The 25,473-nt window shown below is 37.5% G+C and overlaps 2 protein-coding genes and 1 long non-coding RNA gene across 5 annotated transcripts in view; 2 read left to right on the plus strand and 1 right to left on the minus strand.

The window, feature by feature from the left end:
• Positions 1-22,994, plus strand: part of Orc2 (origin recognition complex subunit 2) — a 142,258-nt gene extending 119,264 nt beyond the window's left edge. For all 3 annotated transcript variants that reach the window (XM_046624063.2, XM_046624064.2, XM_046624066.2), the window contains one exon: positions 22,919-22,994. The gene's annotated coding sequence lies outside the window, so the exon portion shown is untranslated. The remainder of the gene's footprint in view (positions 1-22,918) is intronic.
• The window catches only part of rdx (BTB/POZ and MATH domain-containing protein rdx), a 66,628-nt gene that overhangs the window by 26,114 nt on the left and 15,041 nt on the right, over positions 1-25,473 (plus strand). Inside the window, exon 2 of the mRNA XM_069135778.1 lies at positions 22,919-23,066. Coding sequence (XP_068991879.1) covers positions 22,989-23,066 — 78 coding nt within the window. The 5' untranslated portion in view covers positions 22,919-22,988. The remainder of the gene's footprint in view (positions 1-22,918; positions 23,067-25,473) is intronic.
• On the minus strand, positions 1,628-4,276 carry LOC124217907 (uncharacterized). Its single transcript, XR_006882941.2, has 3 exons — positions 3,930-4,276; positions 3,568-3,869; positions 1,628-3,047 (listed from the first exon to the last, which is right to left on the minus strand). It is a non-coding gene; the product is annotated as an uncharacterized lncRNA (long non-coding RNA).

Here is a 25,473-nt window from a genome sequence, read left to right on the forward strand (position 1 = left end):
ATTGAACTAAGATTAACGACGAGCAGAGGAAATAAGAGTTTGCTTAAGTGCTAAGTTGAGTTAAGTTAAGTAAGGTCTTTTTGGAAAACTAAATAGGCTTGTACGCGTTCGAGAAGATATTGCGAATTTTAGCAAACTCGTCCGGATCCAAGTACATAATGGGCAGTATTATTGTGTTTCGTTGTTTTTTCTCCATCTTGTTTTACGGAACAATTCTATCGTAACTTTCTGTGTAACTATTAATTCACGCGTTTCGTTATTTCTATTATACTTGACACTGCACTCATGGGTGTTCCTTTGTCCTCTTTCTCTGAACCAGTATACCTGCTCGAAAATGTCGCACAATCCATACTTAAATCCGAGGCACGACCCGTATTTCTCTATCCGTTTGAAACTGTCTATACGCGTTTTGCTTATTCACGCGGAATCTTGTGTTCAATGATGGAAAATCGTCGATCAGCCACATTTGTGACCGTTCCGTATAACTTTCGTTTCATTTTCCAATTCCCTCTCCCTTTGTTGGTAGTCATTTTTCCACTAGGAATACGCATGGAACACTCATTACTATGTAGAGTATAATAATAATAATAATAATAATGTATGCTTAATGTTTACGTATAATGGTGAAATTTTGCAAAGAAATATGTATGTAGAAAATTTGATGCGAATAGATACCTGATACCAAGTAGAAAATCGACATACACCGACAACTCGGAACATCGTAACGCCAGCATGACATTATAACATGATGTTCAGTAAAAAATCTGTATCAAATTAAAGAACATCTTCAGGTTATTCAGGGACATTGAAAATAGAATATTTCCAGGACACAAGAAAAATTCAAGGATAGTTTTCAAGAACACTGTACACCGTGTGTAAGGTGTTACATATGAAAAAGGATTACCGAATAATTGGATATTGAAATTCTCAGAGGTCAAACAACCGTGTAACCCACGTTATGGTTGATTCCGATTTCTCCCCCGCATGCTTCGAAAGAAAGAAAAATTAACCTTGATACCTGGGTGCGTCTACGCTCAATTGACAATATGCGTGCAACCTACACAGAAGCACGTTGATCCGCTGATATAATTTAATTTAAGTATTTTATGGCGGACGCGGAGGACCGAATGGGTGTTCATATACAAAGCGTTAGATACACCGCACAGTCAGAGGCCCGTCCCTCCGTTCATCCCCCTTCTCTCGCCCCCTCGAAATTGTCGACAAAAGAAGCATACACGCGCATTGCCTTGCCAGTTGGTTATACAGTCGAACCATCGTCTCAACGATCCAACCCATTAACCATAAATCGTTTCACCATAAATTGGGTAAGGTTAGAACGGTCCAATTTGATTGTCATCGTCTAGGGATTTTTGGCCCGTTAAAGAGCTCGAGTAATTACTGAACCATAGCAAGTATATTATATTCACGACGCTTTTAACGACCGATGGTAATGTCACGTGGTTTGAAGTTAGTCCTTTTAGAAGAATGCAAATTCTATGACTCTTCGAATATCGATGCCAACTGCGCGAAGCTCGCGATTTCGCTGAACCTCGTCCAAACAGCCGAGAGAACTGCCTGTGCGGTGAATGTTGTTTGGAAAATACCAATCGGGACATTTTTTCCGAGGTTTCAATTCCTGTCATGATCAGGTGATGTGCCCAATTGTCTGTAATCGTACGTCCCTTCTGCTGTTAAAACTCCAATGATTTGAGGCCTCGCAACGCGTTGTCATTAATTACGTTCGGGCGTACAGTGAAATCAAAAAAAGATATTCAAACAAAAACGTGACAAAATAAGGGTATAAAATGTGTCAACGAATCTGATCCAGTGAAGAAGTTTAAAACGCTGGATTTCAATTATAAACACCTTTTTTTTCAACAGAGATAGAGAAACCTAATTACTATACTACAATTTCACCGAAACATTCGTACAGTTCGTTTCTCTATTCTGACAAACAATAGCCAATTTCAATCGTAAATGACTGCTTCACAAGTAGGTCATTTGTGGGAAATTCGTTCGTACATAAAAACAGCTACTTTTCATTCGAATCGTAGGAACTAATACGGATGTTTTGGTGAAAAGATATGGTAGGCTGATGTGACTTTTTCCCTCGTTGTCACTAGCAAAGTTCGAATTCAATATCAACGCTTACGCTGCACACCGCCCGTGTATAATACCTCTGCCGGATACCCCATACCAAAAGTAATTGCGTAGAAACGTAGACATCGATTCGAATAAGTTGAAAAAATTATGGGATACCCTTTACCTATTTCATTCTGACCTTGGTGTGCGGCACAAGGGTTAGTTCGATAATTCTTTTGGACAACATGGACTTTTGCAAATAAAATTAATCTCGACGGGCTTTCGAAAAGCCAGTTGCTCGGAAGCTTCGCCTCGTAAAATCCGCCGGATTATCCATCATCGAATTCCGACCAGCCAAAGGGGTTCGACTGTGCACGTCGGCCCGGCTGTCGGCTCTACCTTCCTACCGACTAAACACTCGCCCAGAATCGAGTGGCCCTCGCCTGTCTATTTCCTGTGAGCGTCGTCCCTGGCCCGTGCGATTCGCTCCCTGGAACGACCGACGCTGGCGGGGAGGGGAGGAAGCCGTTAGCGGGGTCACGTGGGGGAGACGAGGCCGAGCCGAAGCCGCCCGAAGCGATACGGAAACGGACGAATCGGGGCCCCTCGAAGTGGGGGCGCCGGGCGCCCGTTTCTCAACCAGTTTCAGTCGAGCCAGCGCAGTGTCCGGAGTTGGTAGACAAGTCTCAGTTGCTCTCGCCTCCGAGCCGCTTAGCGCCCACCGATCGTCGTTGTTCAATGATATGGTGACCAAAGTGCCGGAATGAGGAGGAGGACCAGCTACAGCCAGGCGGGCAGGCAGGCGATAATACAGTTCTCAGTTTTTATCGGTTTCGTTGTGCTGTCGTAAATTACGCTCCTTTTAGTTAATCCGCGTTTTTTTCATCCCTATTTGTTTGTTCTTCATTCGGATCGGTGTGTTAAGTAGTAGTACAGGACTCTCGCTGCTCGATTGATTGCAAAGCCTGAAACCGATTGTTGATTCGTTTTTTTTTTTTTTTTTTTTTTTTTTTTTTTTTTTTTTTTTTTTCCTTGCCAATGTTTCATCGTTTGTTGTTTCTATGTTTAAACGTTGATTTATGAGAAGATTGAAGAGAGGCGTAGCGTTGCAAAGGACGTGGGTAGTCAGTGACATATAACAATAATATTAATAATAATAGTAAGAAGAAGAAGAAGAAGAGGAAAAGTAGCACGGATAATAAAGGTGGTGCAGGTTTTTCAAAATAATATTATATCAAAAGAAGATACACGGACGTTTTGTTGAAAAGAAGAAAAATACCGTGTTTTTATATGTCGTGTGTATGTGGCAAGAAGTGAGATATCGTCGGTCACAATACTGGATACCTTACCGACGTCTATATCTGGATTATCTCATGTCAGGATGGCCCTGGCACGGTACGTAACCTCTATCTTTTTACTACGCCCCCTATATGTATCTCTACACGTCCCTGTGTTTAAATCTGGTCAAACAAAGTTTTGACTCACATGTCCGAACGTTGCAGCGAGTCGAGCCTCACTTGTCATCGCGTTGACCGATTCAACCAAAACTCGACCAACTTCACTCACATCATCGTTCTTCCGCGCTTCCCAAAGTTTCCTCAATTATCCCATGGATCGTCTAGTCAAGTTCTCGATTTATGTCTATGCGCAATCACCGTCATTCCTAGACAATCGTTGCTAAGTATTTAGTGACTACTTGCCGAAGGATATCGGGAACTGATCTGTAGTGCACTTTACTCCATAAGACAAAGGAACTAGGAATTCTCTTTGCCGTTTTGCATGAAAATCTGAAAATAATCAGGTTCGATGTTAAAATGGTGCCTTGAACATCGAGAAACGTGGCTTACCATTATTGAGAAAAAGAAGCTGCGATTCCTTTGCTTTTAAACGTCAGGTCTTGACTAAACGCCTTTCTCGCAACTGTTAAGCACCCATTCGACGTATTTACGGGTTTGTCGCGACTGTTTACGCTGATTATTATCCGTATAACGTCCTTCATTCGTCGTGTCGAGGTGCAGCGCAGTCGTGAGAAATGAAAATAAGAAAACGAACGAGAACAGGTGCATAAGAAACCTGCACTCTCTTTACGACGTTGAAGTTAGCAACGTCGTCGTAACGAAACATTGGAGAAAAAAATCACTATTTTCTTAATGTCACTGCGACTTTAAAGCAACCAAGATTTCGAAATATGAGTGTGTTTTCTTTTATTACGGTTTCCTCAACGTCAGAAAATTCCAAAATCACGAAATAACGGTTTTTCTCAGCATGAATCGTTACGGTAACGTTACTAACTTCAATATGATCTCTGTGTTTAGCTCTACTGTCATGAAACTTGTAGAATAGTGATGGTTAGGTTACCTTAGCGCAGGTTACGTTACGTTAGGTTAGGTTAGGATTCTCCTCCAGCATGAGAGACAAAGGAAAAGGAAAAAGAAAGTGAAGAGATATGTCATGAGAGAATAAACGAGAACGACGGTAAATGGTAAACAAGTAACGTCGTCGTTGTTGTCGGAAATTTATAACGATATGTACTCGGGCAGATTAGCAACGTGGTTTGCTCAGGCTTTTCTGTCATCGTACGTATGTATATAGGTATGTTCATACCACGACTTCTACCCGTGATTATTATCCTTGAATATTACTCATTGTTGTCTCGAAAATTGGAATAACGAGGCTTTCGTCACACTATTATATGTTTCTTTGAATGAAAAATTGCTGAAGATGCAGCGTATACGCAATGCTCGTTTTATACCGAAGAGGCTAAAATCGGATTTTGTACTCAGCTTCGTCTCGTTAGTGAAAAAAAAAAAATTACATTTCTCAAGCACTTTTGATGCCACACGTGGAAAATAGAAACACCTATACATATAATGCATGAATAAACCAAGTCTGATATGCATTCGTGATAAAATCACAACTAACTTCAAGTGATTAGAGATTTCAGCGTCGAACTTTTTGCCTTCGTCTATTTAAATTATCCACAAGTTGTCATCGCTGTAGGAATGAAACCGTTTGTTAAGTTTACACACGCACACACACGCATCTAACTGTAACTTAACCAGTTAAGTTCACCCGTCGTCCAATGTGTCAGCACTAAAGTATGCTGTAGTTTATATTTAGTTTTCACTGACATTGTAGGTTATGGATGTTACATTAAGTCTCAACACCCGCGTTATGATACATGTTGCCTACTTGAGACGGTTGAACATGCCATAACAGTACCGGGAATTATTGTGTCTCAATTTTCTAGCTGATTGATAAAATTTGTCCCATTCACTGACGCGAGTTGACGAGGTTCAAGTTCGTCACGTTGTATTGTAACGATACGTTTGAAGGAAAATTCGACACCTACTTCGCAACGTTAAGATCGCTTGAAAATAGAGTAAACCGCGATGCAGCATTAAAATAGTCATATTTTGCAAAGGCAATTCGTTCAAAGTTATTCCGAAGATGCAAAACAGTGATTTTTCTCCCAACCTTTAGTCACCTTGTAACGTTATACTACACGCTGACTTCAACCTTGTAATAAATAGCTATTGAAAAATGAAGGAGTTTGAAGTGATTTTGCAAGCTGTTTTTTTTTTTTTTTTCCTACCTTAACAGATATTTGATAAATTTCTGAAATATGTGAAGGTAAAAGAAATTCAGGTTTCTTTTTTTAGAAACAAACTTACGAAGTTTCGCCATCCTCCTACGTTAAATTGAGTAAACTTGGCTTGCTTTCGTTTGATTTTACCGCCCAACGGTCAAAAACGTTGAAAAGTTAACCGCGTAGTTATCAGAGTTTTGTGTTTTCGAACGAAAGGACGGCGAAACCGTTTCGCAGACCACCCATCACGGTGCTAAACACATTCAGCGAATTTATACTTCATTTCTAAAGACCCTACGAGAACTCAAGCAACCAAATTATGTGCTCCTTGTGTACGTACACAGGTATACTATGTATTTGAAAATCAGCCTCACCCAAATTTCAGTATTGCCGGAAATTTCAGCGTTTTATTTAGCACCGATATACCTGAAGCCAGGTGCTCCAAAACGGAGGCAGGTGCGAAACGGTTTTAACGACGCGCAGCTTAGACTTCGTACTCGTGTAAATGAGAGTCGTAAATTTTGACGAGCGATCGCCAGAATACCTGGCTTTGATTGTATACTCGGTGAAAAGGTCTGACAGGTCATTATTAATTTGTGGTCAGGAAAAGCTTTGAAATTCTGCAGCGGTTAGAACAATATGAAGAGATCATAGAAATTGTTTTTTTTGCAAATGTTCGGATGGATTTCAGTAATGATATTATTATGTATTTCAAGTAGTTGTATTGTAACAGTTTTTGGGTTTTATAAAACTGTAATGACTACGCAACACGAGAGGCGGGGTTTAAGATCTGAATTTGAAAAGTTCCGAAAGCGCAAAATTCCGAATTATTTGGTAACGAAGCTTGAAGTAAAGAAATGAAATATTTATGAAACAAAGTTTCGAGTGGTCGGAAAACCGACGGTTCAAAGTTGAGAAACTAAAGATTCCGAAGATTCAAGTTACCATAGAGCAAAGCATCGACAGAGTAAAAATCCGAAAATTAAAATATATTCACACAGCGCAGTTCAATCAGCGAGTGGATGTAAAGAATGAGAAAAACCGGAAATCGGAATGACCAGGATTCCGGACGTGAAAATATGGAAAAGCCAAAACAAAGAAAGATCAGTGTGGTGAAATTTCATCAAGCCGGAAATTCACAGAACTGAAAATCTTGGATCATTCGAAATCTCGATGCTTGAGATTTTTAAATTTACTCATTTTTGCACTTTCGAAACTTTGAGCGTCGTGCGTCGGACGATTCGAAGCTTTGATGTTTCGTCAAAGTTTGTTTTCTCTACTTTGAGTTTGGCCAGCAAAAAAATCGGAATTTCAATCCCGCCCCCGGTTACGAGTTATTTCTCGATCTCACTGAAAGAATTTCGGAAGATTCGGCGATCGTTTGTATCGTCGATGTGCGATCTAGTTTGAGTGAAAAAATGTAAAACGAAAAATAGATCCCAGCTGTCCTTAGTTTGTACGACGTCTGCTTATATCCAGCGTGAATTCGCTGCTGTCTGGCAGGAATGAAAACCCGAAATGAGGGTAACTCGAATCGTTCGAGCAATTTTGACGCTGTAGTCGTTGTCTATGGCCTGCGGTACAACCACCCATCAACGCGAACCTCGAGGATTGAAGAGAAACACATACTTGTCTCTCTGCCCCAGATAATACACGTATTATACGCGATGCATGTAACCGCGTTCAAGCCAAGAGCTACACCGAGTTCTACTTTCCTCGGGTATACGCCTGCTTGCCTATACTAAATGCCATCGTCCAGCCTCTATTATACGCCCGGCATTCATTGCCCTGAGATAATAAAAGAACCGTTGCATGCATAATTCCTGCCTTTTGCCACACCGATGCGATATCACGACTGTGAACTCGAAAAAATGTATGTTCGAACGGATTCGACGCGAGTTAAAATTACCTTTCATTTTTCCTTTTTCTTTACCTTGTATTTTCGTCGTCGTTTGACCCTTCGGCGGTCGACTTTTGTTTATTTTTTAATTGTACTTCGATCTTTGAAACCGCATTTCATTAACTTCGGAAATAAAAAAAATACGTCGTGTTGGGGGGAAAATAAATTTTAGAACTAAAGCCAGATTGGAGTAATGACGTGTCGTTAACGGTACACCGTTTATCAGGTATGTATATATTATGTATAAATATCTAGGCGACATCCTCGAATCGTAGCGCGTCGTGTCAACTATTGAAACGCTGCCAAAAATTGAAATCTTATTCGCACACTGAGTGTGTGCGATGTGTGTCGGTGATCAGTGTGGTTTTTCGCAAGTTTGGCGTACGTTAGATGAATCTGTGCGACGACGACGGCGGAAAAGTTGACCGTGTTTCATCCGAATATTTTGTTTATTAATAGCTTTAGAAAGGTGTGAAATAAAAATGCTTTCGGTAATCGAGCGCTGTGATCATTCAGGCAGCGATAGCCAGCCTTTCGTCGTCAGGAAAAGACTGTTTCATCCTGTACAAGGGTTGGAAAGAAAAATGGAGGTGAACGGAATTATTATACATACTGTGTTAACGGGTTCACGAATTAATTCCGTTTTCCATCCTAACCGAAGAATACGCTGCTTCTCGTTACAAAATGAAAATTAATTATAATACAGTTTTGCAAACGATAAAATCTTTACCATATGTTATTATACTTTTTGTATGTATGTGTATAATATACGTACGGTGAGAGAAGTTTTACTGAATTTTTCTAGTTACTTTTGTGAATTTTGTGTTAAATTGTTGAGCTGGTGCAATTAAAAAATGATGTCAAGGCGTTGTTAATAACCGAAAAAATTTTAGCCGACTGAACGAAGAGATTGCGGTTTTAAAATTCTCTGAAAACTTAGTATGACAACTAACTACACGGTCACAGTGAATAGTTATTTGTACCTAATGTACCGGATTTTCTCGTCGTTGCAACGGATGTTTGAATGTTACTCAATCGATACTCATTTTCTTTTCAACTACGCGTACTTGTGGAACAATGAAATTTCTCTACCAGTGTGAAAGATTGTGTTTCAAAATCATGGCTCACATCTGCAACGTATAAAATACGTCATCCGACCATGCTTACGCATTCGACGAAATACTGAGGCAGTAAGTCTTCTCTTTTATGGTTGTGGGGTGAATTTAAACGAGTCGGACACAAAGGAAGAAATGAAGAAGGACGAGAAGGAAAGGAAGGACGGGATGAGATCCCCGCCGTCAGACGTGGGCCTCAAGGGCAGAAAAGGGCTGGGAGCTGTCGTCCTTCTTCTGAAGCTATCCACCCTCTTTCCTCCATCATAATCATCATCATCATCATCATCATCATCATCATCATTAGCTTCTTCTTCTTCTTTTTCTTGTCCTCCTTTCTCAGGAATTTACAAAAGCTCTCGACATCGTGGCGAGGTTGGATTTCCAAATTTGGAAAGTTCCGAATTATACGAAGGCGAAAAGCTTGAGGTCAAGGAATCCAGCTTTTACGAAACGACAAAGTTTCGAATCTTCGGAAAGCCGACGGTTCAAAGTTCCGAAATCCAAGATTTCGAAAATTCAAGTTACGATAGAGCAAAGTTTCGAAAAGTAAATTTCCGATGGAGCGAAATTTGGAAAAATAAAATTTGGACAGAGTAAAATTAAAATATCCTCACGCAGCATAATTTACTCAACGGGTGGTGGTAAAAAATGAGAAAAACCGAAAATCAGAATTACCAGGATTCCGAAGGTGAAAACATCGAAAATTCAAAACAAACAAAGCTCAAAGCGTGGAAATTTCACTAACAGGCCAGAAATTCACAGAATTTAAAATCTTTGATCATTCGAAATTTCTATGTTTCGTCAGAGTTTTATTTCTTTACTTAAAGTTTCGCCGTTACTAAAAATTTCGGAATTCCAACCCCGCCGTCAATTCGACAGGTGGTGATGTTCAGTCTACGCGGTATCGGGATCGGCGTTATATTCGAAGTGGAAGAAAAATTTCCGGAAATTCTCCCACGGGACCCGAACAAGTCTGCCTGAAATTTTACCTGCGAAAGGATGAATCGAACCATCGTCTACAGACCGATGCTTACAGGCTCGAATCTTTTTCACTCTCTCCCTTATATCCTTTTACTCTACTACACGATGCATTCATGACATGCCTATGTTAACAATGGACTGGAAATAGTTGTCAGATGAAACGTCGGGTGTTTATGTGTAGTGGCGAATGGTTTTGAAATTTTTTTCTCACCTCGGGAGTTTAGGATAACCGAAGAACGCTTTACATCGGTCAAAATATGAAGAGGCAGTCAAAAATAAGGATGGAGCATCTGGAAAAACGTGAAATTAGTTGAATAAACTTTTTATTCAAAAACCACCAAAAATCCTGCAATCGACGAAATTTCATACCCAAGTTCACGTTTACTCGATTACAATTTTCAATTCTTACCGAAGGAAGTGTAATCGAAACGACGCCAAAGACGCTTTTAACCGATTATATCCGCAACGTTTATTCTCATTCGATTTCCGTACTTCAGCTCCACTCTTCGTTATTCGACAAATGTCAAGTACTCTTCTCGCGATTTAACGTCCAAGAACGATCACGACGACTTATAAAGACTCTGCGATAGTTAGCGTTGCAAGGTTTTGAAACTGCGAAGATAATTAATTTGAATTTGTGTGCTGCAATGCGATGAATTACTCGGAAGACCTTCGCTTCTTCTCTACGTTGGACACACGGAGTTTCTAACCAACTATACTTAATACGCGTGCACGTTCAAAGTCCCTGACAATATATGTATATGTATATTCGTATAGTTGACGATATTTGCAATCTTTTAATTACAGTTTAAATCATTCTCGCATAGCTGATTGTGAATTCATTGTGCATTCAAACTGCTCGGAGCGAATTGCTTCTCGTCCGTTTATACATTCAACTTTTTTTCCGTCGAGGCCTGAGCGAAGGTTCAGACCTTCTGCGAAATTCATTTCGGCACGTATTGAATTATATACCTTATACCTAACATCGAATTTATTCCCAATTCTATGCAGAGAAGAACCCCGGCTAACCTTGACGCTTGAACTTCAAACATATATATATATGTGTATACGATGTATACGCAAGTGCGGTTGCTATTTGAGTATAACGCGTTGATTGAGTTATGTATACGAAGATGAATAAACGATATTGAAAGAGATAGAGATAGAGAGAGAGAGAGAGAGAAAAAGACGTCCAAGACCTCTTTGCGCTGAGTGAAAAAGGCGAATTTTGATTCTAAAACGAAGCTGAATTCGAGAAATTGATATTAACAACATATTGACAAAATTTGAATGATTTTTGAACGAATGCTTTGAAGGTGAAAAACAAAGTAAATTTCAATAGCCGTTCGAACAACCAACGTTCCTTGAAAATTGAAATACTTTTTTCAATCGCAAATTTCAATTTATGCTAATTTGTATGTAATTATCGTCAGGAGATTCACGTTATATTTTCCAATGTCGAATATAACAAAATTGGCTAACCGAGCGATCAGCTATCGAAATGAATTTTCTTGTTACGCTGATCGTGTTCCATAAAATTATCCTCAAGTCGCTTATAGATATACCGTTTGTTAAAATTACCGCAAGGGATAATAATAAATAAAAAAAAGAAAATAAATAAAAAAACAAAACGAAACTACATCAAGTTATTTACAATACAAGCTGAATCCGCAATTGGAAAAATTACAACAATTTGTTTTATACCAACGAAACGTATCGTTGTAACCGTTATAAAATGAAAAAAAAAAAAAATGTTCCGTCGGAAGCTTTTCATTATAAAATTAAATCCGCGATCTTACGAGTGAAAATATTTATCTTTTTTTTTTTATTTTTTTTCTTTACAATAATTGCGGGAAACTTTTGTAAGTTTAATTGAACACAGAGAACGATTCCGCGCTTTTGCACGAATTCGGGTAGAATTCTTTCTTCGATCCTTTGTGTGATTATTATTACACGGATCTCTCTCTTTGTTTCCATCTCGAGTCTTGAAAGGATCGCCGGCAACAACGACAGCGAAATAATGGGACCCCGCACGCCTCGGTCCCAAATTTATACCTGCCTCGGTAAGTTGGTTGAATTTCTGAAAGGTCCCATTCCCCGGCGGAGTGGGAAAGACGGGCCCACCATGGTCAGGCCGTTGATCTTCGGCCGTGTGGAATACCGGACGACCTTGAGACTTACGGTCAATTTGCAAAGCTCGGAACGCGACGGGCGCGCCGCCGCAAACTTGTCTCGCGTTAATCGTGGAGGACGGACAAGGAGGGAGGAAAAAAAAAAAAAACAGAAATCCCGGTGAATCTGGAATTTGGGAATATATTGTTTTATTTATTTATTTAAAAATTCCTTTATAATTTATAAAAAAAATCATCCTGAATGTCAAATTCTTGTGGGGATATTTTCCCCCCCCCCCCTATTTTTGGAACGATATTCAAATCGGTAACGAATTTGAACGTAATAAAATGTTTGAAAAAAAAAAATAAATAAATAAATTGAATATTTATTGAATACGTAATTACTTCTACGAAGTTTACTTTCCGAAGTTTTGACCGATGGATATTTTGATTTTTTTTTTTTTGTACCGTTTACCGTATTTTCTGTAATTCGAAAGCTGCGAGATCTTTTGAAATACTTTCTTTCTTTCTTTTTTTTTTTTTTTCAACATATGTGCTCTTTGCCTTGTTTTCAGTAATTGAAATAAACGACACAAAAGTGTAAAAAACGTTGGTCTTACTTTTTCATTCTTTGTTTTATTTTTGATGCTTTTAAAACACCAAACGCATGGCTTAAATTGCGTATATAAATATTTGCTAACGATTAGTAGCAGTTTCCAATGTTTTTGATTTTCGTTTGTGTGTAATTTTATAATTTTGGGAACGATCTTTTTTTTTTTTTTTTATCTTAATCTTCGTACGCGCACCAAAATTTCTTAGCTTCTTAATGGTGATGATTTGTTTTTTCTCCACTATTGAATTTGATTTTATTACTTTAATAATTTTCATCATCGTAACATAAGTGTGACATTACGATGTTCTTCGATTATCACGTTAGAGCTCGCTGTGATTAAACGTTACAGTTTAATACGGAAGAAAAATCCCCGTACTATATACTGACATGTATTATCTTGAATTACACATTTTTCATTCCACGTATGTTTCAACGAAATGTTTACGCATGGTTCTCAGCTTTCTAAAAGCAATTCAATTTTCTACCGCCTAAACCGTTTCAAATTTGCGACAGGTACGCATGTTTATTATTCTCGCTCGGATTGAGCAGAAAATACGGCGAATGAATTTTGGAGAGTCTGTTCTTCTCTTTTACTCTCTACGTTTTTCAACGCTTTTCAAAACTTTCTCCCACAATAAACTTTCGTAGCTGATAATTCAAGAAGTTGTCCAACCGTTTAATTTTCACCTTTTTCTGATAGAAGTTACCTGACGTAAAATATTATTGAAGGAATAAGAATATAATAAACGCTTAGTTTCTCGTACTAAAACCGGCTGTACTTATAATACCGTTTGTTAATTAATTAAACGCGGCCACGAACGTAAAATGTACGTGGTCACGGTTTTTTTTTTTTTTCTTTATCCATGATTGGGTCGCACTTGATGATATATATATGTGTGTGTGTGTGTATATATTTATCTTAGAAATATAAAAACGACGAGTGGATGAAATATAAATACGTATACATACTGGTATATTTTTTAACTTTATTTTATCGGTATTGAAGAGCGCTTCTCGATAGCGGAACAAGTAAATAACAATAAACGGAAAAAAAGGAACGAGAGTACGAAACGTTGTAATTTTACTTGTCACAAGTTGCACGTATTTGTTGAAACATCTCTGCGAAATCTCGATCACGTGACTCGTACACATGAAATTATATTTACAACTTGTATTTTCAAACCATGGATGATGAAAAATAAGCATCGTAGCGGTAAAAACTCCGCCGGAGTTTATTCAACTCGGTAAAATCGAGTGAAGATATTACGCACAAATTCACGTCCATGTGAATCTATTAAACATTAATTTTCTCATGATAGGTATAAGTTTTTATTCCAATTTAAAGTAGAACTGAGTTTGGAGAATTCCATGAGAATCCAACCAACGTCTGACCCTCGCCATTTATGATTTTATTGAAACATTTTTTTTCTGCAATTGTCTGTAAAATCGTAGCTAAATATCGTATTGTTTCTTTCGTAATACTTAATTTCACTTACAGTCGGTCTTCTTCTTTTTTTTTCTCGAAACAACACGCTCATATTTATTTATTCATCACAAATTTTACTCACGTCTAGATATTTGATGAAAATTTTCCTCTACATAGAACGTAATATTTTTTTAAACAACGGTTCTGGATTTAAAATAGCGCAAAAACTTTGCTGGCTATATTGAAATACTCACGGACGCGAATAATTGAACGAAGAAAAAGTGAGCCACGCACGTATTCGTATCGTACTTTCTTTGAAATTTTTATATATGTCACTTGGGATGGCGGCGGCTGCGTCAGGAAAAGTAGAAACGATTTATTTTGCGTGGCTCCTGCTGCTGCTTTCATTCGCGTGATAACTTTTCAAATTAACGCGCGATATGTTCGCTTTTCTGTAGTTAGGACGCGCATCGGTAAAAATTGGCAAGAGAGAAAGAAGAAAGAAACGGGATAAAAGAAACTTTCCCCCCTTTCTATTTAGACTTTTGTACGTATATTCGACATATTTACATTTCTGCAAACTTGTAGTAGGCGGGGAGAGTTAGTTTGCAAATTACAGGTGTCGCAAAATTTATGTTGCAACGTTCTTGAAACGTATTTTCACCTTGGTTGTATTAGTTTGTTTCTCTTCTTGCAGGTGTAGCTTCATCGTTAAAATCACCGTTTTCGCATCGTCGTATAACAAATGTCCTAACAATTCAACAATAGATCATCTATGTTATTAGAAATAAATAAGTTAACCGTATGTTTATCATTATTTGCGAAAAGAAAATGATCAAATTCTTGGATTAAAAAATAACTTCATTGAACTATTCAATTTTTATATTCAACAATATTTAGCAAAAATTCTTGTTGCAATATATAAACCTGTAGTATACGTATAACCGTATGAATTGTTTACTGAATTTCGGGCAATTCCAAAATCGTGAAGTAACGGGTTTTTCCTCAGCATGAATCATTACGATGTCTTTACTAACTTCAATATGATGAAAAAAACACAGTTTCAACAATGTTACCGTTAAGTAACGTGTACTTATATATGCGCGCATTCGTGTTATGTTTATTCGTATGTTCAGCGACTTTTGTACCGATTGGCGCGTTGCGAACGATTTAATTGCGACTCTTCACGTACACGAGTCTATTTCTATTGAATTAACACACGTACATATCTTATGTTTGAGCCTACATGTATTCGCATAAAGTATAACACACTAGTCACGTTTTACCGTCCGCGATTATTCCGCAACGCCCTTGGCTCTTATCATATAATACTTTACACGCGTTGGCCTTGACTCCCTGGACAAGCTGATTTTTGTATTAACTTTTATGTCAAACTTGACTTAATTCATTTTTTTACTTTTCCTTTGAACGGAAAATCTTGGCTAAATGCGATAATTTCAAGAGTTATTAGTAAAATTATTGTCGGTATAACGTTGAGGACATTGGTTTATTGATTTTATTACGGTAAACTCGCATTTGGATCACCGACCGTCTTAAAGTTTGCATACCAGAGAAAAAAACTACCACTTTATGTAGCAAAGAAAAAAAAAAAAAAAAAAAAACACCATCTTGTATGAAAGCTTTTAATGAAAATATAAATAATCACGTATTTTATATCTAGGCGGAAACAAGCGGTTTCAGGCTGATCGTGAGATAGCCGTCGAACTTTCCGTTTTCACACTGCAGGTTCTAAATTCACAGACAAAAAATCCTGAGACATGAAATTTCGAGGTCAAAGAGGATGTTTCTGGTTTCTTGTTCACCATATTGGATCCACCGTCTTCAGTTTTGAAAATTCAATATCATATTCGTGATCAGCAACCTCAAAAACCCCCTAGTACCGAGTTTAGTTCAAACAGATTTAATTTGGATTTTCGTCCACCGTATTGGATCCGCCATTTTGTAATTCCTGCAATATAGCCTCAAATTCGTGATCAGCAACCTGAAAAACCCCCAACCATCGAGTTTTGTTCAAATCGATTTAATTTGGATTTTTGTCCACCGTATTGGATCCGCCATTTTGTAATACCTGCAATATAGCCACAAATTCGTGATCAGCAACCTGAAAAACCCCCAAGCATCGAGTTTTGTTCAAATCGATTTAATTTGGATTTTTGTCCACCATATTGGATCCGCCATTTTGGAATAACTGCAATCTAACCTCAAATTCGTAATTAGCGACTTAAAAAAGCCTCAACTACAGAGTTTCGTCCAAATCGATTTACTTTGGATTTTGGTTCACCATATTGAATCCGCCATTTTGTAATACCTGCAATCTAACCTCGAATTCGTGATCAGCGATTAAAAAAACTTGAGGGTACCAAGGTTCATCAAAATCCTTCGATCCGATCTAAAGATACCGCGATTGTTATTTTATCTTTTAGAACCATGTTATTTAAATAATTCGAAAAGTATTCAACCGATCAAAGCCAAACTGTAATCAGTTCTAAGTTTAGCAAGGCCGCTACAATTGTGACCGAAATGATTCAAATCCGGTAATCCGTTCTCGAGGTATCGGCGGACAAAAAATTTATCACATGCGTGTATTACGTACAATATATGCGACGAGTGGTTAGTTTTTCTCCCTAGGGAGTAAAGTAATTTCCCTAGGGACGAAATCGAAGCAATTGTGGACCGCGTATGCGCGAACCCATCTTTACGCCACCTAGATGAAGTTGGCTGTTTACTTTCGCCCCGCTAAACTGCTGAGCAAAGCCCCACTTTTCACGCACTTGTTATAAAAACGATGCGCACCATAGACATAAAACAAAAGGGATATTCGCGTCATCTTAAAATTGTAATTCTTGCACAACGGCGCGAGAAAGTCATCGTGTTATAAGTACGGTGTTAAAACGTTCGCATCGCGCGATGATTGCGATTCGCGGTTTTAGCGAGAAACTCAGCTTATTGTTAGATGCAGGATCGACAGTTTGAACAATTTCACTCTGCTTCATTGCCTCTCAGCCGTTTAACCGAGAGCTGTTCTACTTTCACGTCGTTAATTCTCTTCTCATCAACTTCCGCCTTAATATACATATACATATATGCTGTGTAGTAACCGTTTTCTCAAACTAACGTAATCTTGCCTAACACGTACTTAATCACTTTCAACATTTATACGCGAACGCGTTTCGCGAAACGTTAATAATAATAATAATTACTATTATCTTAACCTTTTTTTCTGTGATAAATTTGACGAGGGGAAAAAAGAATGGGGCAAATTTTAATTTCCTAAACTCGATCGATTTGTTTCATTTCCCATGGACTGAATTTCTGTTCTTCTCATTGGTTGCTTTAAAAGCGAACGAAAAATCTTCTCTCCATATTTTATTCAATGACAAAAACTGTTTTCACGTGTATAAATTATCATTCGATTCGCTATCACGTTTTGTGTTATCGAAGAGATTTATCTGTGATTTCTAATGGTGTGAAAGAGATTGTTGAAATCAGAAAAATTTAGGGCATATTTTTATCGAATGCTTGTTTTTTTTTTTTTCTCCTTTACGCTTATTTCATTCGTGCATAGGTGTATGAAAATCCTGGTGAAAATCGAATTTCTGAGCTAATCAAACATTTCCATACCAATGAAGCCTTTTTATAAAACATGAATTGGACAGATTTGTTACTTTCGCGACACCCGGTATACCGTCGTGTGTGTGTGTGTGTGGTAACTTGAGAGTGAAAGTCAACGGAGGGAAACTATAGAAATGTCGTCGGTCGTACTTTTACAGACTCTCGGTTACGATTGGACAACAGCAGCGACGAGTTTTGCTTACGCGCTCTCTGATTGTGAGCCTTTGTACCTATCCACACTTACCTTTCACTTATCTAAACTTTTCTATTTCAGTAACTTGAGGCTCTCGTTCATTCAAAATTCGTTCCTCGAATGATTTATATTGATTTTTATCGAAAACGTTGAGTTGTTTTAAATTGTTGTTATTTATTTATTTTTTTTCCTCTAGTCAACGATACGAGGATATAAATAAATTAAAATCGACGTTGATCCTTGACTAATACATGTTTTAATTTGACATACAGAAATTTGATGATTTTTTTTTTTTTTTTTGTAGTTTTACAAAACTGTGAGTGAATATGAGATTCGAAAATCAACTGACACCAGTGTTTGAATATTTAATTCCTACAAGCTTTATGTAACGTTATCATGTTTCTACGAACGGTGAAAATGTGAGATTCTAATCGGGTGTAATAATAATTCAATGGAAATAAAAGAGAAATGCAAATGCAACTGTAAAAGTCTATGATTTTAAAATACTTGATTAAACCTGAAACGATCAGATTATATTGCAGAATCTTATTTCGTCTGGATTGTAAATAAACGGAATAGTTCGAAGGAAGGTTTATTATAATATAATATAATATAAAAATCGTCACTTATGTAGACGTGGCATATTATCAACTCTAAATGTCACTTGTTGACTTTAACGCAAGTGTAAATGTAAAAAATGCAAATCGTCTTGCAGCTTAACTCTCCCTGCCTGTGTGAAATATCGTGTCATGATTAATTTTTTATTCCCTCATTCGGCATTTAAATTTGAAAAAATTATTATTGATTTTTATTTATCTTCGTAACATTCGACGTTTCGTGCTCACTTTATTCATAATTCCTCGTCAAATTATTTTTATGCGAATAATTGTTGAAATTTCTAACGTCGTTGACGCGATTCTTCGCGGTTTTTATCGTTTTTTTTTTTTTTGTTCTCTCTCTCTCTCAATACTCATTTTCGTAAATCACTTTCGGTCGTGCAAAATGCAAAGCCGGTAAGTCTGTCAGGTTTTGTCCTTGTTTATTTCCAGTTTGGTCTCCGAATTGAATGAATTGCCGCTGCATCGCAGACGGATGCTGCGTCACGCTGCACGCTTGGTTATTTCCGCATCTCGGAACGCCAATTAGCATAAATTAATTAACGCTCTTGGCACTATGGTATATATTTATTTACCATTAAAAACCCGTTGACGTTTATGACATTTTATCAAATGACAATATATGCTTATAATACTATTATTATCTTTATCGAAAATAATATCTGTGATAAGGAAAAGTATAATTCTTATACGGTATAACGTGAAATTTGGATTTTAAATAGATTTTGAGGTTAGTTAGAAGAGAATTAGGGTAAAGTTATATGACTGCATGAATTCCTTGAGTTTTGTTTTTTTCGTAGCAGGTACTTTAATAGTAATATTATCTACACAGCGACGCATGTAGAATAAAGTGAAAGTAGATGTGGCGTGGATCTTTTTTTATTTCTCTAACATTTCTCACTCTACAATTTCGATTTATACTTTTGCTGAACGGCTTCTATTCGTTTTCAATTATATTTTGACAAATACAAAATAGTTTTCATCTTGCGTAACATTTTTTAAAAAAGAATGGTTGGGACGAAACATCTGAACAAAATAGTGAGTGCTTTTTCTAGGTTGTAGAATCATATAAAAAATAACGAAGCAAATTGGCGGGAGTCGGGGAAAATGACCTCTCAGTTGGCATGGAATACTTCATGTATATTATGAGCGAAGAAGAGGAAGTAGAAGTGGAAGTTGAGGTTGAGGTTGAGGTTGAGGCTAGGTAGGCATCGGCATCGGGTTTATGGTGGTGTAGCCCCTTTGCACGTGACAAGAAAACTCACGTGGGCCAAAGCGTACAACTGAGAGGTCATCGGACTGATCTGACCAACGATGTGACGACGAGCCAACGCAACCTGCAGTCACGACCATGAGAAAAGGGATTTTGTTAGTTCCGGTCTCTCGGAACATGTGCAACAAAATTTTTATCATCTTGATTATTTTTTTTTTTTTAACCAACCTTTCGAGTCTTAGTGGTAACTATTATTCTTACCACCTATTTTATATCCTATCGTATTTTTATTTTATTTTTTTTTTTTTTGTATTTTTAGAGAACTTTTCAACATATTTGAAATTATTGTTGCTGGAACAAAATTGATTGAAACAAACATGGAATACGGAAATATGGATAAAGATGAAATAATTCATTCGTGAGAAAGTTATTTAATATAATATAAATTACAAGTTTTTGGGATCCGTGGTTACGAATTTGAAAACGGATTTTAGAAATTCAAGATGGCGGGTCCAATATTGTGGACGATAATTTCAATCTGATTGAATCCGGAGAAAAAACTCTGTCGACTGGTTTTTGGGGTCGATGATTACGAATCTGAAATCAGATTTTGACAACTCATCGTGACGAATCCAATCAGCGACTCGTAAAACTCTTGCACAGAGTTTCTTGACCGTATTCAATCAAATTTGAAATTTTCGTTCATTATATTCGACCCACTGTCTTGAATTTTCAAAGTCAGATCCCAGATTCGCAATCAGCGACTCCAAAAACCATTAAATAGTATCTTGTTTTAAAAGTTGACTCTGTAACTCAAAGGGTAAATGCCTCTCTTCGTTTCAATAAAGAAACTATAATTTTCAAGTAAATGGAAAAAAGTTGAGAATATCAGATGATTATTAATAGCGCTCCAATGTTTTCGAACGCTGCATTGTAACCAAACATTCAGACTTCCGCTTTTCGTAAATACTCAGAGAAGAAAGGAAATTGTTGCTTTCGATATATATTCACGTTTTATCGAGATCTGAATAGAATTACCTTTGACCAATTTCCATATTAAAATCAACGTCCAAGTAATTCGTTGTGACAAATTGTTTATTCTACTATATATTTGGTGGTTTCGATTCTTCCTGTTACTTCCAACTCGGAACTGATCAGATTTTTAGCGAAATTGTCCAAGTAGTTACCAAGTTGTTTTCAAAAATGTAAATCTATTCTCGTCTGAAGATAAATCAAAACCGGTATAAACGAATTCGGACAAAAATTCATCCAGTCTTTCAACAGCAACAGTTTCTACACTTTACTCGGAACTGATAAGATCAAAGTCCAAAAATCGGTCATTCCAGTTACAGTCGAAACTTCTTGGACCAGTCTTTTCAAGCCCAGCGATATTGCTTCTGCTTTTTTTCCCCCCGCCACTTTTTCGGGCTACATTTGCAAAAGTTTCTAAACGACATTGATGCAAAATCAACAACTGGTGGTGGGGGGTTCGGTCGATTGGTTAGTCGGTTGGTTAGTGCAATTAACCTTACATAATTGAAGGACGACCTCCGAGGATATATATATACATATATATATATTGCAGAAATTGTCGCAGTGACCGTGTTGCGTGCTGGCGATGGTTACGATCGAAGGTCAAATACCTTGAGCCTGACTCTCATCGGTCGGTCGAGTGCCCATGGATTGTGTGCGAGGCCTCGGAGCTGGTTTCGAACTACGAGAACACACACAAAGGTTGCTCTGCTCTTTCGTGTCTGGGTTAGACGATTGGCCAGAGATGTGACGTGGCTACGAGGATGACGTTGATGACGTTGATGACGATGACGATGACGACGCTTTCCAGCCGCGTCCGTGCGTGCTTTTTCACATCGGTTCAGTTGGATTTAATTCTTGACTCGTATACGCGTCGAGGTATGTGATGATGGTACTGTTGCAGAGGTCAACTGCCGACTTTGAGCCAGTGAGAAACACGCACGGTCATTTTTAACAACCGCAGAATTGGGCACAGGGTGAACAATTGTATACCTAATTCGTAGTTGTATACTACGATGGAAATTACGTGGGTATGAGTTCGGAGGAAAGGTTCGCTTAAGGAAGTCTGCACGGGTTGTGTATGGAAATTGAGAGGTCAATTGGCGGATTCGAAGCATCGGCGGAATTGATCGCGTTCGACGAAGAACACTTTCGATCTGTTCTATTATTTCATTGTCCATTGGACGTAATGTCTGACAGGGAAACAAAAAATGTTTTGTTTTTATACTGATTATTGTTAACTTATTTTCTGTACTTTTCGAACTGTTCAACGTGTCTAACCTACATTGTTCGTCGTTTCTGCTGTTTTTGTCTCTAGACTAGCCGTGATGTTTTAATGATCGAGATTATTATTCATTTTGCGATCGAATGCGCTGTTGGAAAAAATAAAGTGAACGGAATGAAAGTTGAATCACCGATTACGGTTAGACGGTATAAAAGGATAATAGATAAAATGTGTGTACAATTGTCATGAAACTTTTACAGTTTGCGGTTAAGTTTGAAAATAATTTTGCCCGTCACATATCGCATCGATTAATTTTGCTGTAGGTAGTCGGATCTTGAAAAAAATGAAAATTAAATATTTCAAAAAATGACTGAATTTGACGAGTACGATGAAAGAAATTTGGTTTCATTCGAAGACACGTAACATCGCGTTTTTTTTCTATCTGGTATTTGCTCGATGTATCAAGAAATCCTTGAGGTGGGGGGTTTACAATTGGATGGCCTTGCCTATTTTTAGCAATATTTGTCATTTTTTTTTTTTATTTAAAGAAAATGAAAACACTTGGAGTAACTTCAGTTTCAGGGCTTTATTGTTTATAGTTTCCAGAACATTTTCGAAGTTTTTCATTGAAATGAATAACAAAATGGAGGCATGGCGTATAATACAAGTATAGCGAACGACACCGAAACTCGAGGACTTTTGCCGTGGCGCGTCTTTTTGCCGTCCACAGATCGACAAAATTTTCAGACTTTGAAAATCACGAAACGTTGATGAAACAAAATCAAACGTGTACGATTGTGAAAGAAAAAAAATTTCATCGTCCTCGACCAAAAAAATTGTTGAAAAAAATTTGCGTACAAAAACGTTGGGACTGAAGTTTAAAAATCTAGCCGCGAGCTCGAATTTGATAAAAAAAATTATATATTATTAAAATTGAACGAGGAATCTGCTGCGGCAACGGATTGAATGCGCGGTCGTTCCTAACTTGTATTCGCCATCCTTACATTTCTTTATTAATTTCAATGAATAAATTCTAAAACGTTCTCGATACCTTAAACAATAAAGCCCTGAAACTCAAATTGCTACGAGTACTGTCATTTTCTAAAAAAAAAAAAAAAAAAAAGAATCCCTGCACACGGGATCGTGAATTTGGTACTTATTTCGGCACGTTTGATATTCTGCTTCCAGGATCCCGGTCGTGAGTGACTGCGCACCGCAGACGTCGCGGGTCACGTCGAACTTGCACAGCAGCAGTAGCATGGCGGTGAGCCGGGTTCCGAGCCCTCCGCCGCCCGAAGTCAACACGCCCGTCGCCGAGAACTGGTGCTACACGCAGGTACGTAATACTCGTTTTTCTTTTTTTTCTTTTTACTACAAATATCGGACCGCTTACCTTCTGTTGTTCATCGGCTTTTCCTCCCTTCCCTTACCCTAGGTCCATTATCCTGATGTCGTCCTCACGACCAACTTGCGACACGCTGGCTTGAATCACGGTTTTTTTTTTTTAAATTATTATTATTATTGTTGTTGTTGTTCTTGTTGTTGTTGTCGGGGTAAAGATTTACACCATGATTACGTATTTCGTTGCTGTTGCTTAACGCTGAGAAAAATTTTTAGTACCGTTTAACGCTCGGTCCTAGACTATTTTCATTTTTTTTTTTTTTTTTTTACCAAAATCGAAAAATATAGTTCTAGGTAGAAAATGAAAAATTTATAGTTTTTCAGCTGTTGCCGGAAAGTCTGGTATCCGTTACTGTATTTTCTTGCAACTGTTGGGAAAATATTTACGCTCGTGCGACGATAAATTGACGTTAAAGCCTTGTTTAACTAAAAAGGTAGAGGAAATCGAAGAAACTGATTTTGCGTTGCAATTGATAAAAAAAGGATCGACAATGGTGGAAAATGGTTATAAGGGGTAGCTCGTTTTTCGTAATTCCAACAATATTTGAACAGTTTTTTTTTTTTTTTTAACGATACCTGTTTTAACTGAACTTTAAGATTACAAACAGATTTTTCCGTAATCTTGAATTATTTCTTACGACTACCAATGATCGTCTCGATGGTTGATAAGGCAGAATTTTATTTAATATTACCGATTATCATTTCGGAGATTACGATTTCGACACCGCGATCGCTTCGGTTCGAACATCACGCGAATTAGTCACAAAGTGCAGCCTGAGAACTTTACTATGCTGTTTGGTCGATTCCGGCCTGCAATGATTACTGAATTTTGGTTTCACAAGCTTTTAAATCTACAGATTCACCATTTCGTAGCTCAACATCCGTATTAAGTAATTTCGGTACGTCGATCCTTTGACGATTAGTAGCGAATGATTGGTAAATTCAATTTTACCACTTTAAAATAAAAATACACAAGACGTCGACGGATTTTTATAGATTCAAAATGTATCGCGGTTTCGTTTCGTTCTTTCCTTGTGACAAATTGTACGAAGCTTGAAGTATTTAACGACTACTCCGAAACTGAATCGCAACATTTTTCGATGACTCTGAATCTAAAAACCGTTCCAATTTCATGAAAATATATTTTTTTAACGTGTATCAGATCATTATGAGATTAATTTTGATGTAACAATAATTTACTGTCTTTTCATAGAGTCTCACCTGGTTCGGTATTTTAATTTCATTCATTATCAAATGTTGGAAGAAAAATTGAACTATGCAGCATGTGTCGGAAGTAATTTTGCAGGACGGTTGAGCCAAGCATTTATTTCCAAAGTTCAATTGAATATTGATAGTGATACATAATTTGTCCAGTGTATAAATGCGTTTGCTCGACAGACTGTGACCGTGTATTTCGTTCTATAGTTCATCGAACCCACTTGTAGCAAGCACGCTACTCGATCTTTATTATACCAACATTTGACGTCGTGGCTGCTGCTGTTGTAGTAGGTACGGTAAATAATTAGAAAAAAAAAGAAAGGAAAAGAAAATGAAAGAAAAAAAAAAAAAATTGTATCAAATTGTAGGCAAAGCTTCCGATATTCCATGCTTGTCTAAAATATTATAAAAATCCCGAGCAACTGTCGATAATCATTGAAATAAAATCCATACAAGGTTGTAGAAATGATGTTGAATCCTTCTTCGCAAAGAGAAGAGTAAAAGTGAAATTATATCGATGCGAAAATGTCTTTTTCTTTTTGTAGATAAATCGATAATTGTGGCGATAAGTTTCATCAAACATAATGTCAAATCAATGTAATACCGTATAGTTGTTGTAAGATTCTTTTTTTTTTTTTTTTTTAATTCATCAAGAGATATTTTCTCATGGCAATGATGCGCGAAGAGCTTTCAGGAATACCGAGTATAATTTTTTTTTCACACGGTTGAAACATTTATTGAACTTTTTTCACGATATTATTCGCAAAACTTTGGGTGCGATAGGTAAAAATCGATGAGCGTGAAGCTCGAGGCTTAACTTGGAATCCGAGTGCTTTTCCTGTTCGTTTCTATGTCGTTTAACCGTTTAACCTCTCTATTTCTCTCCCGCTCCATCTCTCTTCCCTTCACATCTTTGCCCCTCAATTTCGAAAGTCTCGTAAGATTGCTTGCCTGTCCAATTAGTCACTGTTCGTAATTGGAAGGTTTTCGGTGAAACGGATATTGCAAGGTTGTTAGCTGTCAGACAGGAAATCGAGAAGCTCGTTATCTCATCCGCTAAATCGTTGAGTAAATAATAAATTTGGCTCGCCTGATTGTCAAAGTTATATTCTCGTACACACGTA

Source organism: Neodiprion pinetum, chromosome 4, assembly GCF_021155775.2.
Source record: "Neodiprion pinetum isolate iyNeoPine1 chromosome 4, iyNeoPine1.2, whole genome shotgun sequence".
Classification (NCBI taxonomy): domain Eukaryota; kingdom Metazoa; phylum Arthropoda; class Insecta; order Hymenoptera; family Diprionidae; genus Neodiprion; species Neodiprion pinetum.